This window comes from Corticium candelabrum, chromosome 10 (assembly GCF_963422355.1).
Source record: "Corticium candelabrum chromosome 10, ooCorCand1.1, whole genome shotgun sequence".
Taxonomy (NCBI): Eukaryota; Metazoa; Porifera; class Homoscleromorpha; order Homosclerophorida; family Plakinidae; genus Corticium; species Corticium candelabrum.
This window is the reverse complement of record NC_085094.1, coordinates 2,994,028-3,006,057: the sequence shown is the minus strand read 5'-3', so window position 1 is coordinate 3,006,057 and position 12,030 is coordinate 2,994,028. Positions and strand designations below refer to the sequence as shown.

At 43.0% G+C, this 12,030-nt stretch overlaps 2 protein-coding genes and 1 long non-coding RNA gene across 3 annotated transcripts; all 3 read right to left on the bottom strand.

Moving 5' to 3' along the window:
* Nucleotides 1-1,551: 1,551 nt before the first annotated feature.
* Nucleotides 1,552-4,150, bottom strand: LOC134186071 (dynein light chain Tctex-type 5-like). Its single transcript, XM_062653980.1, has 3 exons — nt 4,055-4,150; nt 3,755-3,969; nt 1,552-2,245 (listed from the first exon to the last, which is right to left on the bottom strand). Exons 1-3 carry the CDS (start codon nt 4,134-4,136, stop codon nt 1,973-1,975), a joined length of 570 nt encoding a protein of 189 aa, XP_062509964.1. The 5' UTR covers nt 4,137-4,150; the 3' UTR covers nt 1,552-1,972.
* Nucleotides 4,151-5,114: 964 nt separating this feature from the next.
* On the bottom strand, nt 5,115-5,654 carry LOC134185444 (uncharacterized). Its single transcript, XR_009970780.1, has 3 exons — nt 5,373-5,654; nt 5,259-5,300; nt 5,115-5,194 (listed from the first exon to the last, which is right to left on the bottom strand). It is a non-coding gene; the product is annotated as an uncharacterized LOC134185444 (long non-coding RNA).
* A 2,785-nt stretch (nt 5,655-8,439) lies between these two features.
* Nucleotides 8,440-10,970, bottom strand: LOC134185731 (uncharacterized). Its single transcript, XM_062653597.1, has one exon. It carries the CDS (start codon nt 10,827-10,829, stop codon nt 8,670-8,672), a length of 2,160 nt encoding a protein of 719 aa, XP_062509581.1. The 5' UTR covers nt 10,830-10,970; the 3' UTR covers nt 8,440-8,669.
* Between the last annotated feature and the right edge of the window lie 1,060 nt (nt 10,971-12,030).

Genomic DNA, 12,030 nt, shown 5'->3' with positions numbered 1-12,030 from the left:
TCAGTTGGGATAACTTAAGCCTGAGTACGAGTATGGGGTGACGTTCGATGGCACCACTCAATGCTCAGGCGCGTACCTGATGGGGTTTGGGGTTGCAATTAAACCCTCTTTCATGGCCATTGGGTGCACATGCATGACCTATACAGTGATACAGTGAGTGGTTAATACTATGGACGTGTTCAACTTCTGTGTGAATTTGGCTCCTGTTAGGCTCGTTTCAACATTAGCATTTCTATGATACCAGTAGCAGTCAAGACAAAGGCGGAGGAGTCTGGAAACAAGCAGAGACGTATACAGTCACCCTACCCCTATATCGATATCTCCGTTTCACGCTAACATATTGTTATAAGGGTAATATTGTTATAGAGGTAATGTAATCTGAACCACTGTCTGTGCACAAGTTCTTACTTTAAACTATACTTAGTGACATGTTCCAACTGTTTAGCCTAATTAATCACAGTACACTAGTCATCAATCCACTTGTCCAAGGTCGCTTGTTGATGATGAACAGAAGTAACCATTCTGTCTAATGAAGGCTTGATTCCATCAGCTGCCTGCAGAAGTTCCTTGTTCTTTAGTATAGTTAAGTTGTGAAATAGGAAAGTGGAAACGGCTCGAATATGGCAATGGGCATCTCGAAGAGTGATTACAGGAGGGTCAATGTTGTCTACTGGGTCTTCCGCATCTCCCGCAGCAGCACTTGCCTCCATGTTTGTTGCAATGCACATGCGCAGCTTGCATTTTTAAGTGCCTTGCAGTACTGTGTGCACTTTAAGCACATTAATATCAATGAATATTGTTATACAACTACTACAGACGCGTTTCGTTCCAGCGGCAGAAATCAAAATAGGGGTAATATCGTTATAAAAATATCGTTATAGAGGTAAACTTTGTATTGTATGGTATTGGGAAATTTTGGTTTCAGCAGCTTCTATCGTAATATAGGTAATATCACTATAGAGGTTATCGTTATAGGGGTAGGGTGACTGTATATGGCTCTGGAAACGAGGCAAGTCTCGTTTCCAGAGCCAGGATTTCCATTTCGCCAGTAGCGGTTGTTCTTTTGCTCTCATTATATAGCAAATCATACTACTAGTGGCATGATAGCTTATGAGCCTTGTTGTTCCGGACAAATGTTATGTTTTTGCTGGAGCGACCCCCCCTCTCGTCTGACCAGCTACACCCTGATGCTGATTGCCGAACTCGTTCTCCAGGGGGATTTCAACCCCCTGAGGATGAGACACCATCTTTGCACTTAGGATGAATGAAAATGAAGTTCACACTCTGGTCTACTTGGCATATTAGAATGTTTGATCGTTGGTAGATATGGAAGGAGTGTATGCTGAAGATAGGAGAATTGGTCAGGTAGTAGCAGTGTTGGAAAGGTATGGGGTGGATATGAGAGACCTTCAAGAGACTAAGTAGTTTGGTAACAACATGACAGTGTAGCGTGCCCGTGCGTGCATACACACACACACATACACACACACACACACACACACACACGTACACACACACACACACACACACACACACACACACACACACACACACACACACACACACACACATGAAGACCAATCCTTGTTGGTGATGATGGACTAGTCAGAGAGGAGAAGGAGTAGCTCTTGTGCTGACAGTCCCAGCTATGACTCATTGGAAGGCAGGAGGCAGTAAATGGAAACCTTGGAGTTCGAGACTAATTTCAGGTGTGGATCCAGGTTTGTAGTTGTCATATGCAGTCACTGCTAAGTACAGCATTTTGACTCAAATTTTTAACCTGTTGGTGTTACCAGCTTCTAAAACTGGTAACACTAACAGGTTAATGAGAGTGTGTAAAGCACATCAATTAGCAACAAGTCACGTGACATTACCTTTGCCATTGTCAAGCAGTTTGAACACTTTGCTACTCTATTACAGCTGCATTACCTCTGTACATAACAGACTCTCTCGTTCGATCATTTCGTATCAATTAGTCATAATAGATACCGAACACGGTACCCACAGCATACAGACTTCTGTTCTGGAACACACTCGACGCATAGCTGTCAAGCTGGTGATTCCACAGGCAGCGACTTGCTACCCTTATCGTCTGCCCACTCATTGGACCCATAGTCACGTGAGCCACAATCTTATATCTGTGATAACCCTCCTCTTTGACTCGGTCTCGGATTATAGTCGCCAGGGTTTCGCAGATCTGACGACATCGATCAGCAGAATAGGTCTCACCGTTGAGTTGAGATTCCTACCACATGTGGCATTCGGTGGAAGATAAAATTTTGTATATTTTAAAATTTATGTTAATTTTTATACATTTTTAGATGTGCTGTGGTTTAGGCCAAATTCAATTTTTATACAATTTCATGGTAAGTGTAAATAAAAATTAGAAAATTAAATACAAAATAGAAATATTAATTTTTATATATTTTATAAAATGTGATTTCTCGTTTAGGCCTAATTTAAATATTAGCTATTTCTAGAGCAATTTATTGATAAAAGTATAAATTTAATATTTAAAATTAAACTAAAAGATATGTAAAAGATATGAAATATAAATTGTTTATATATTTTATTAAATCTAATTTTCATCTTTTATTTTTAAATAGATATTGATTTTTATTTTATTAATAAATTACTATAAAATATATAAATATTATTTGTGTAGATAGTTTTAATGTATTGTTAATGTGATGTGTTTCAAATGCTTTTAATTTATATAACTTTATAATTTAATAAAATAATAAAATAAATAAAAATTAAATCGCTATAGTTATTGGTTAGAGTTCTGGTTCTCTGACCATGAGGGCCTGGGTTCAATCCCAGATGGTGACTGCAATATAATGTAACGAGTCTGTTGGTTCTTTCTCACTGTCTATTTGGCTATGTCTGTGAGGGTAGACTTGTTTCCGTCAATGGGGAGTTTGTGTGATCTAGTGTGGGGATCGTTGGCAATGAGGATCAGTGCTTTCCTGGTAGTCATTGATAGTAGCGCACGCAATCAATAATTGATAAGTCAGTTACTAGCGCCATATGGATTACACGGAAACATGTACCTCTCTAGAACTTACCTGCTGAGTTGGTGGGCAAAGACCCCACTTACCCTACCAAGAGGATGACGACAACATAAATAATAATAATAATAAATTAAAAAATTAATATAATTGTTACATCAAAAATTTAAAATTTAAAAAATTAATTGTTAAAATATGGCAGACTACGTTTTGCTCTATTACGATCGGCAATTCTGTGTGCTCGAGGGACAAAGATCAAAACTACTTTTCCCCTCAAATTAGAGATGATAGACATTGTTCAGAGTGAGGCTCGTCTCGAGCTCACACACTAAGTCTTTCTTTTAGCAGACATAGTTGCTCTTTCTACTTGACATAGTTTCTTTTAATTGCGGTTGTTGTAGCAGTGTGTTGCCAGTATTAGTGTAGTTAAAGCTATTGATATCAATAAAAGTAGTATAAAACATTGTTACATCAAAAATTAATTGTTATATATTTTATATATTTAATATATTTTATATATTTTATATATTTTATTAAATGTGATGTTTGTTATACCTAATTTAAATTTATCTATTTTATAGTAATTCACATAGTACAATGTTAATAACAATAACGATTTAAACATTAATTAATTAAGTTAATTAAGGTAAGTACAACATACACTCGTAAAATTATAGACTTTAAAATCATTTTCCACTTGATATGACATACACACGTACAACAAAATGTGAGATCATGCGTACCAGAGTGGATCGAATGATTGACGTGACGGTGCTGCTTCTGAAAGGTTTGTCCGGCGCCATTTTGTATGTCGGCTCCAGTGCGATCTTTCTATGAAAGCTGCTCATCATTTCCGACCCATCTTCGTTGAATCCGGATCGAAGCGAAGATCGTTGTCGGCTGAAAGAGAATCTGTTAGACAGACTCGACCTTCTTCGGCCGTGCCTTGCCGTGTAGCCTGTGAGAAAATTAATTAAGAAACAAAAAAATTGTTTGTGACGCCTTGCGCTGGCTTGAGTGACTCTATGAATGTTGGAACTAGCCTGCGGCGTTAGGGTCGGCCTGTATGCTTACTCTCCTTGTCTTCGTCGCACGGCCGTCGCTCGTGTTGTGTACGCTAGACATCTTGGGCAGCAGTAGTTTCTTGAATCGGCAACAAGGAGCATTTCTGTCATTGGCTAGGGACCAATCGGGTTGGCGCGGTGTGTCGAAGCAATTAGCGAGTGGCCAATCAACGAGCAGCTTGCTGTCAATGACTGAAAATAGGAGGAGCTTCAGTCGGACAGACAATCGAGACCCTGAAATGATGAATTGTCACTTTTGAGAAAGTTTGTTCTACTTTTGAGTAACGTGGGGTCTAGCTATAGGGATAGTCAATACATGCAGTGTATCTAGAGGGGACATTGGTTAATGGCTGAAGTACGTGCTTTAGAATAAACTGCTAGGTTAATACTAAGTACTACGTGAGAGTTGAAGTTTTATCTGTCTGTAAAATATGAAGCAAGCCTTGGAGGATGGCTATAACTTATAGGCTGAGTAAAACCGTCTTGAAGTATGCAGGGTGCATGCGCGAGCTACTAAGCGAATAGTGTGACAAACTGGAGCACTGGCTCGAAACCGCACTTGCTTTTGCAATGCATCTCATTCTCATACACGGAACACACAGTAGAGCACCGCTCTAAATTCAAACTATTGTCAACAATGCAAGTTTATACGTATAGTTACTACGTTTCTTGCTCGATGTCTTAGCGCGAAAGACTTCAGTTGCAGGCAACGTATTGCACTCGAACAGAGTAAAGCAGAGAGTCCGCCCACGTGTTCACTTTGATGTGGGCCTCGGTCTTCGTCACGGATGCGACACCGACCCTTACTCGAATGGCGCCGGTCTTTTCTCCTGCATCCAGTGTACTGACGCTAACAATCATTTTTGGTACTTCATCAAACTTAGGACCAAATGTAACTATCTTCGTCTGTGGCCAGCATGTATTTTGAGCGCTTTTGCACCAGTCGTTGTGGCCATTGCCAGCAAAGTTGACATTTCCCAGTTCGCCTGAAACGCATGCGTATACAAACGTGTAGAGACATGCAACAGCTAAGCTAGAGCGAGCACATTTGAAATGCATGCAAAACAGCTGGCTGTCTCACTTACACTGCGAAGAAAATCCAGCGTTTGCCTTTACAAACTGAAAAGATGAAACAGAGACTATAACCAGCTCCTTTTGTTCTCACTGTTGGCGGTTCACTTACGGTGCTATTCGTAGTTTCGACCTCGAAGTGAAGATGAGTAGCCTGCACGAGTACATTCACGCACTGTAGTGTATACTACCGCATTAAACTATAGCGTATAGTGTATTGCATTACCTGGGTGATGACCATCACAGCAGCGATGACGACAATTGGAGTCACTATCTTCATATCGATCTGCCAATGTGGACTTTGCTACAAGGAATGAGACGAGGGTCTTTGACGCTGTCAATTTGTAGTGTGTTTACAGTCAGGAATTTGATTGATTAACTAGGCATCGTTTAGTATCATTGAAGTGAGTAATCACACATGTATAGTCGTTTGAAAAATTTATTGAAGCTAGAGATACGACGCTGGAATAGAGAAGAGTTCTAATCGAACGTCCTAGCCGGAAGTGACCCAACATCCAATGACATCACGTGCTCATTTTCAACCAATCGAAAGTCAGTCAGAGCACTGCACATATCCTGGATATCTACAATGGCGAAGAATCTAAAATGGCGCCCCATACAAAAGTATCCGAACCGGATCTCTCAGAACTCCTTACAGAGATCTCGGACCCACGTAGCGCTCAACTTCAAACGTTCCTAATGGTAGCCAGACTATCACCGCTGACACTAAGCGCCTCAGAAGCCAGCTATCGGCAAATAAAAAAACCCGATTTATTCTTTCGCATTTCACATTTCACATTTCACTTTTGTCAGCCAGGCTAGCGCCTCACTCGAACCAGCTACAACGACGAGAGTCACACCAAACGATTCGATCTTGTCCGAAGAATTGCACTGACCCACCAGCTAGAAATGTGCAAAGTCACCTTGTATCAGTCAACTGCTGCCGTGCAGTTCCACGTACTGCTTCCCACAACGCCATGTTGTTCCGGTCACGTGTGTACATGTGACTACCGTTTGGAAGCCTAGCTGCCACTTCCACCTGCTGCTACATGCTGCTTACAGTTGCGTGTAGTTGAACATGTACGACTATGTTCAACGGCGCGGCGTCCTGTCTGACTCTCTGTGCATGTAAGCGTGTATCTCTTCCGTGGAACCCTAGGTAATGGGAGTTGTTTAGATGCAATCAGTGTTATTACGTACATCCGTCAGCTGCTACGTACTTCCGTGTATGCTGAGCGTAACATGGGAGTTGTCTAGAGATGCAATCAAAGATTGAAATCTCGGCCGAGCTGCACACGTTTACTATTTAGGACTGTCATTTCCATTTCAAACTACACAAGTCTAAAAACATTTTGAGAAAATGATGGGTATGTAGGGATGGGTATGTACTTATGTCATCTAAGCCCATCTCCTACATCACAATAAGGTCACTTGAAAGAGATACCGTAGCTAAACTGGAATGTGCAGCGTCTAATTACAGCCTGGAATTCGTGTCCTAGGGTGGGAGGGGGCAGGACAGAGAGTGCAACCTCCATGTGGTCTCTCCTGGGGTTTTGGGCATGAAAGTATTCTCACATGTTCAAAATGTTATGCACTCGGTTTACTAAAACTGTCATTTCCATCTTCGGGGTCTAGATATATATACACACGTGCTCGCGTAATATACTTTTAACATAGCTAAAAATATATGAAACAAGTCCAAAAACATTTTGAGAAAATGATGAGTATGTAGGGATGGGTATATACTTATGTCATTTATGCCCATCTTCTACATCACAATCTGTTTACCTATATTGCTTGCAGCAGTTGTGAATGTGATGTAGGAAATGGGCATAAATGACATAAGTACATACCCATCCCCACATTCCCATTATTTTCTCAAAATGTTTTTGGACTTGTTCTATTTGTTCACATGGCATCGATCATTGATTTGTAGATGAAAGTTTTCATTGAGTGTGTGTGTGTGTGTGTGTGTGTGTGTGTGTGTGTGTGTGTGTGTGTGTGTGTGTGTGTGTGTATGTGTGTGTGTGTGTGTGTGTGTGTGTGTGTGTGTGTGTGTGGTTTTCCTTGCGTTTGGCAAGTTCAGTCAAAGGACTGTAAGGACCTAAAGATGAAAGAAAATGCGTGAGACTACGGCACGGCAGCAACAAAAGCAAACGTCGTCGTCCATGTCTGTCGCAAGTACATTGTACACACGTGGTTACTTTGCAGCGCCAGACCACTGTCGCGCGCAGTGTGATCTTTGTGCAATGGACACTCGTCAGACGCAATACTGTGAATGGTACAGCGACAGCGTCTTCGCCGCTGACGCTCATGTGAGCATCCTTTTCAGCGTCCAGGACGATCGCAGGACGCTGGTACTGAACCAGTCTCGCGCAGCCAGCCCCCCTTTTACTTCCGTTGGCGAGGAGAGGGTCTGGAAAGGTTCCTTTGATGTATTGGTTCTGCCGACCTCAGCGTTTCATAGAGCATAAAGACATAACGATGATCTGTTAATTGAGATAAGCGAGCAACTGATGGGAACGCATCACTAATTAGTATCCGCCTACACAGCAAAGTTTTCGCTTCTGTTTCTGCTGTAGATGCTGCTGGACTGTTCTTGACTGTTCTTGTTCTAGGCGAGTTCGTTTGCTCTCACAAGTTGCGTGGCTGCCTGCTATAGGCATGGCTCATCATGGCCATCCCGAGAAGTCACGAGGCCTCTTCTAGACATCTTCTGCCACCTTTGAAGCGGAATAAAGAAACAGTCAAAATACTCTACTGCTCTTCTAGTCTCTTCCAGAAGAGCAGAAGAGAATAAAGAAACACGCCCCAAATAAGCCCCAGCTAAACGTTTTCGGGAACCAAATAAGCCCGAGATAATTGCCCGCGACCAAATAGTCCCCGTACAACATTCGATTCTTGTTTGTCTCTGTTGTCGACGCCCCGACTGCTGTGTATATACTTAGAGAAGTTACGTATTCGCAGAGACATGACTGCGTCGCTCACATGGCAAGAAGACGAAGAGAAGGAAATTCTAGCCACTGTAGATGACTAGGAGATAAATAACCACTAAGTGCTGAGTAGTGCTATGCTTATTTATCCTGTCTTGTACAAGCGGCAACACGACGACTTCAAAGCAATCTCGCCAGACCCAGAGGTATGACGCGGCAAAAGGGTCTGGCTACGCAAGACTAACGCTTACATTTGTTTTCCTGCGGTACGTACTACGAGGTCGCCCCTTCGAAACGCCGGTCGGTCACGTGACGTATCTCATGACATTTACAAATGATATGTTGATCTAGGTAAAACGATCCTACGCTGTTAGACACCATTTACCATCGCTATTGATAAATACTTCCGAAATCATTTTAGTATGGACTTGGTCCAGACTAGAGTTCGCGCGCTTTGCGCGCTCTCTGGTCTGGAAATTCGAGGCTACGGTTGACACTGCATGCATCCGTCTGCTCAAAAATTGCAGATAATTTTATTCATGACCTGTACTTTCATGAATATCAATGGGACTTCACACTGCCCCATCTTCCTAAGACGTTTCCTTACATATTAAAGACACTGTATTGATATCAATAGCACCAATCTCTTCAAATATTACTAATTCATTTTTTTCTTCACCAAGCCAGTCGGGCGGGATGTGATAGAGTATCTGCACACCAGTCCTCGGCCAATACCGTCCGATGTTATGTCCATTGACGTATGCATAGCCACGATCCAGTCCTGTAGCATTCAACAAAATAGTATCAGACGCCCGACACATAGGAGTAGCAAATGTTGCTCGAAACCACATCAGTGGTGTCTCTAATCCTGCACGGACATTATCACTCCACTGGACTGCTTTCATGCCAGTCGCTGTGTATACAGACAGGTACTCTCCGACTAACCCAATCTGGTGTTCCCATGCACCATACGTTATATCCTCATCGTCCAACAAAACCAACCCAATAACACCTTTACGTTCAAATCTCTGCTTGTGTATTCCGTCGCATGCCAATCCAAATGAGATCGCTAGTATCTCTAATAGACCACCCTCCGCATGTCGTGTCACACGCAAGGGGATAACAGCCGTCACGTTTCTAGACGGTGTGTGCTCCGCGTTGGTCCACCTCCCGATCACATTCCCATCCAGAAAGACAATAAATCCAACAGAATTCTCGGTTTCGATCACGAGCTGGCTTCTCTTGGTTATCAATCGTGTAGTGTTAGTTCTATACAACAGATATGCTGTTCTGTCTCGAGTCAGAGACAGTTGCTCAAGTGCAGTTAGAGAATACACTCGACTCATGTTTTTAGGCCGTGATTCGTTACCAATTGGTTCTTTCCAAATTTTCCAATCGTAAAAGGGTAACACATAATGAGACCGTATCTTGGCCGTTTTAACTGACACATTGATGATCGAGCTATCATACATGCTTGTGTCATTCTGATCCAAAATGATGACACTCTCTCTGTGCATCGAAACCGAGCGGCCACGAAACGACACCGTTTCTTTTCTCTCTGCGTTATTAATAAGGAAGGTCACACTCTTCATTCCCGGAGTACCAAATGTCGACACCCACTGATCCGTCCCGGTGACGAACATGTTTGTATCCGAATTCCAAACCGGGAGCCGTTCGAGTCTAACAGGATTAGTGAGTATCAAGTCAGCAAACTCGGACACGATCCCATGCAGCTTGCCTAGATGACTATACTTCGGTTCATGAAGAGTGCCATCCGAGTGTAACATGACATCATCAGCATACATCGTCGTCACGCCATTCGACGCCCACAGTCCGTAGTTATTCCCTCCATGCCACATGTAGTAGTTATGATACGTGCCTCCCACGGCAATCCACTCCGCCACTGAAAAAGCGACATCCTCTGACGAGCGATCGTGTTTGAAATCGCCCGGCCACACCTCAAACCATCCCTCGTTTTCCGTCCACATCAGTGGCTGACTGGGATACGTCGAGTTATGCCCGATGGCATAATCCCAGCAGTTGTTACCATTGCATGTATTGATTGTGTTGTTAGCACTCGCTCCACTACACATCAGCCACGGTATCTCAAGGTCGTACGAGTGCGCAAGCCGTCCACACCACTCGACGTACTTCCAATCGAGTCGCGATTTCGCCGGATACTCATTCTCGATCTGAGCCAATATCACCGGACCTCCATTTTTCGCCAGAAACGGCTCGATCTCCTCGACTATAACATCAACAAACGCCTTCATTGCCGCCATCCAGACATCATTGTATGACCGAAAGACCACGCCCTCTTCCCAATTCAACCATACGGGCAACCCGCCGTAATCCCATTCAGCACATACAAACGGACCGATTCGAAAATTGACAAACAGTCCGAGTCTGGCCGCCGTTTCGAGAAACAGACGAACGTTGCGACGGCCGGAGAAGTCGAATTTGCCTCTCTCAAGCTCGTGAAAATTCCAGAATGCGTAGGTCTGTATGCAGTTGAGCCCCTCTTGTTTGGCTTTCGTCATGAGAGGTTGCCACATGGCGGGAGTCGAGCGGGGATAGTGAATGGAGCCGGAGAGGAGCAGAGCTCGTCTGTCGTTGATGAGAATGGCTCGGCTGTCGTATTTTACATTGTAAGGCTTTCCGTTTAGGTCGGAATAGTAGACGAGTCTAGAGGTGGCAACGAGAAAAAGAGAGGAAACAACACACGGAAGATAGGCGTGCAGAAGAGTCATGACTAACCCGGATAATCACGTGAATAATGGACTTGACGCGGTGGTAGGGTCTGGCTACGCGAGACTATTGTGAGATGTAATGAACAATAATATTCTTTATTTAGTATTTAATAAATATTTTGTTTTAAAATTAATTTAATTAATTAATTAAGCACGTGGTGTCAAACGCAAAATGCAAATGTATATGCTGCCAAGTAATCTCGCTCAACCAGCAACTCCCTTCTAGGCAAAAAGAGGGCTGCACGAGACTAGCTGCAAAGAACGTAGCCAAAAATTATGCAGTAGCTGTAATTCGAAATCAACAATTTGTAATCTCAATCTCATGCCTAGAAGACAAATATATGTGTCTACTACTGTCTAGCTACATTGCTCGGCTTCGCTCGGGTGCATTCACTTGTGAGGAATTATCACGAAAGTATCGTGTGTGTGTGTGTGTGTGTGTGTGTGTGTGTGTGTGTGTGTGTGTGTGTGTGTGTGTGTGTGTGTGTGTGTATGTGTGTGTGTGTGTGTGTGTGTGTGTGTGTGTGTGTGTGTGTGTGTGTGTGTGTGTGTGTGTGTGTGTGTGGTGTGTGTGTGTGGTGTGTGTGTGTGTGTGTGTGTGTGTGTGTGTGTGTGTGTGTGTGTGTGTGTGGTGTGTGTGTGTGTGTGTGTGTGTGTGTGTGTGTGTGTGTGTGTGTGTGTATTGATATTGATATGTTAGGGCAATCATTACTTTAGAAGCGATGAGAATGAAACAAGCCAAAATGCAGACTCTGACCATGTTGCTCAACTTGTGTCACAGTTGTAAAATGAGGTTGATTCGCATATCAAGGTTCATTAGACTATTGGAACCTTGCTACTTCCTCTATGATATCATTCAGATAGACGTCATCGTTTGCCCTTTCCTACTAACTTACAACAACTCTGACCATTGTTTGTCCCTTTGGAAAGAAAGCAACAAGTCGACGTCAGAGGATACCCGACACTAGTGAAGACAATTGTGGTGAGAGCTAACAGTAATCTAGGGGTGTTTCCCAAATAATCTAGCTGAAGGCATTGAATTCTAGACGGCACGCCATAATTGTGTCGTAGAACTATAGAGTGCACACGAAACAGTCACGTTGAATTCAGCTCCATGTTTTCTTTTCAAAACTACTTCCCAGTTCCAGACTTCTATACTGTCTCTGAAAACGGTTGCATAGGGCACAGAGGAAGTAGCTCA

Bases quoted from the DNA above. Each gene is read 5' to 3' on its own strand.
- LOC134186071 (XM_062653980.1), bottom strand. From the start codon at position 4,136: ATGTCTAGCGTACACAACACGAGCGACGGCCGTGCGACGAAGACAAGG. The intron at 3,970-4,054 runs GCTAGTTCCAAC...ATTTTCTCACAG, and splicing joins GGCCGACCCTAACGCCGCAG to GCTACACGGCAAGGCACGGC. The intron at 2,246-3,754 runs GTACGCATGATC...CACATGTGGTAG, and splicing joins CAATCATTCGATCCACTCTG to GAATCTCAACTCAACGGTGA.
- LOC134185731 (XM_062653597.1), bottom strand. From the start codon at position 10,829: ATGACTCTTCTGCACGCCTATCTTCCGTGTGTTGTTTCCTCTCTTTTT.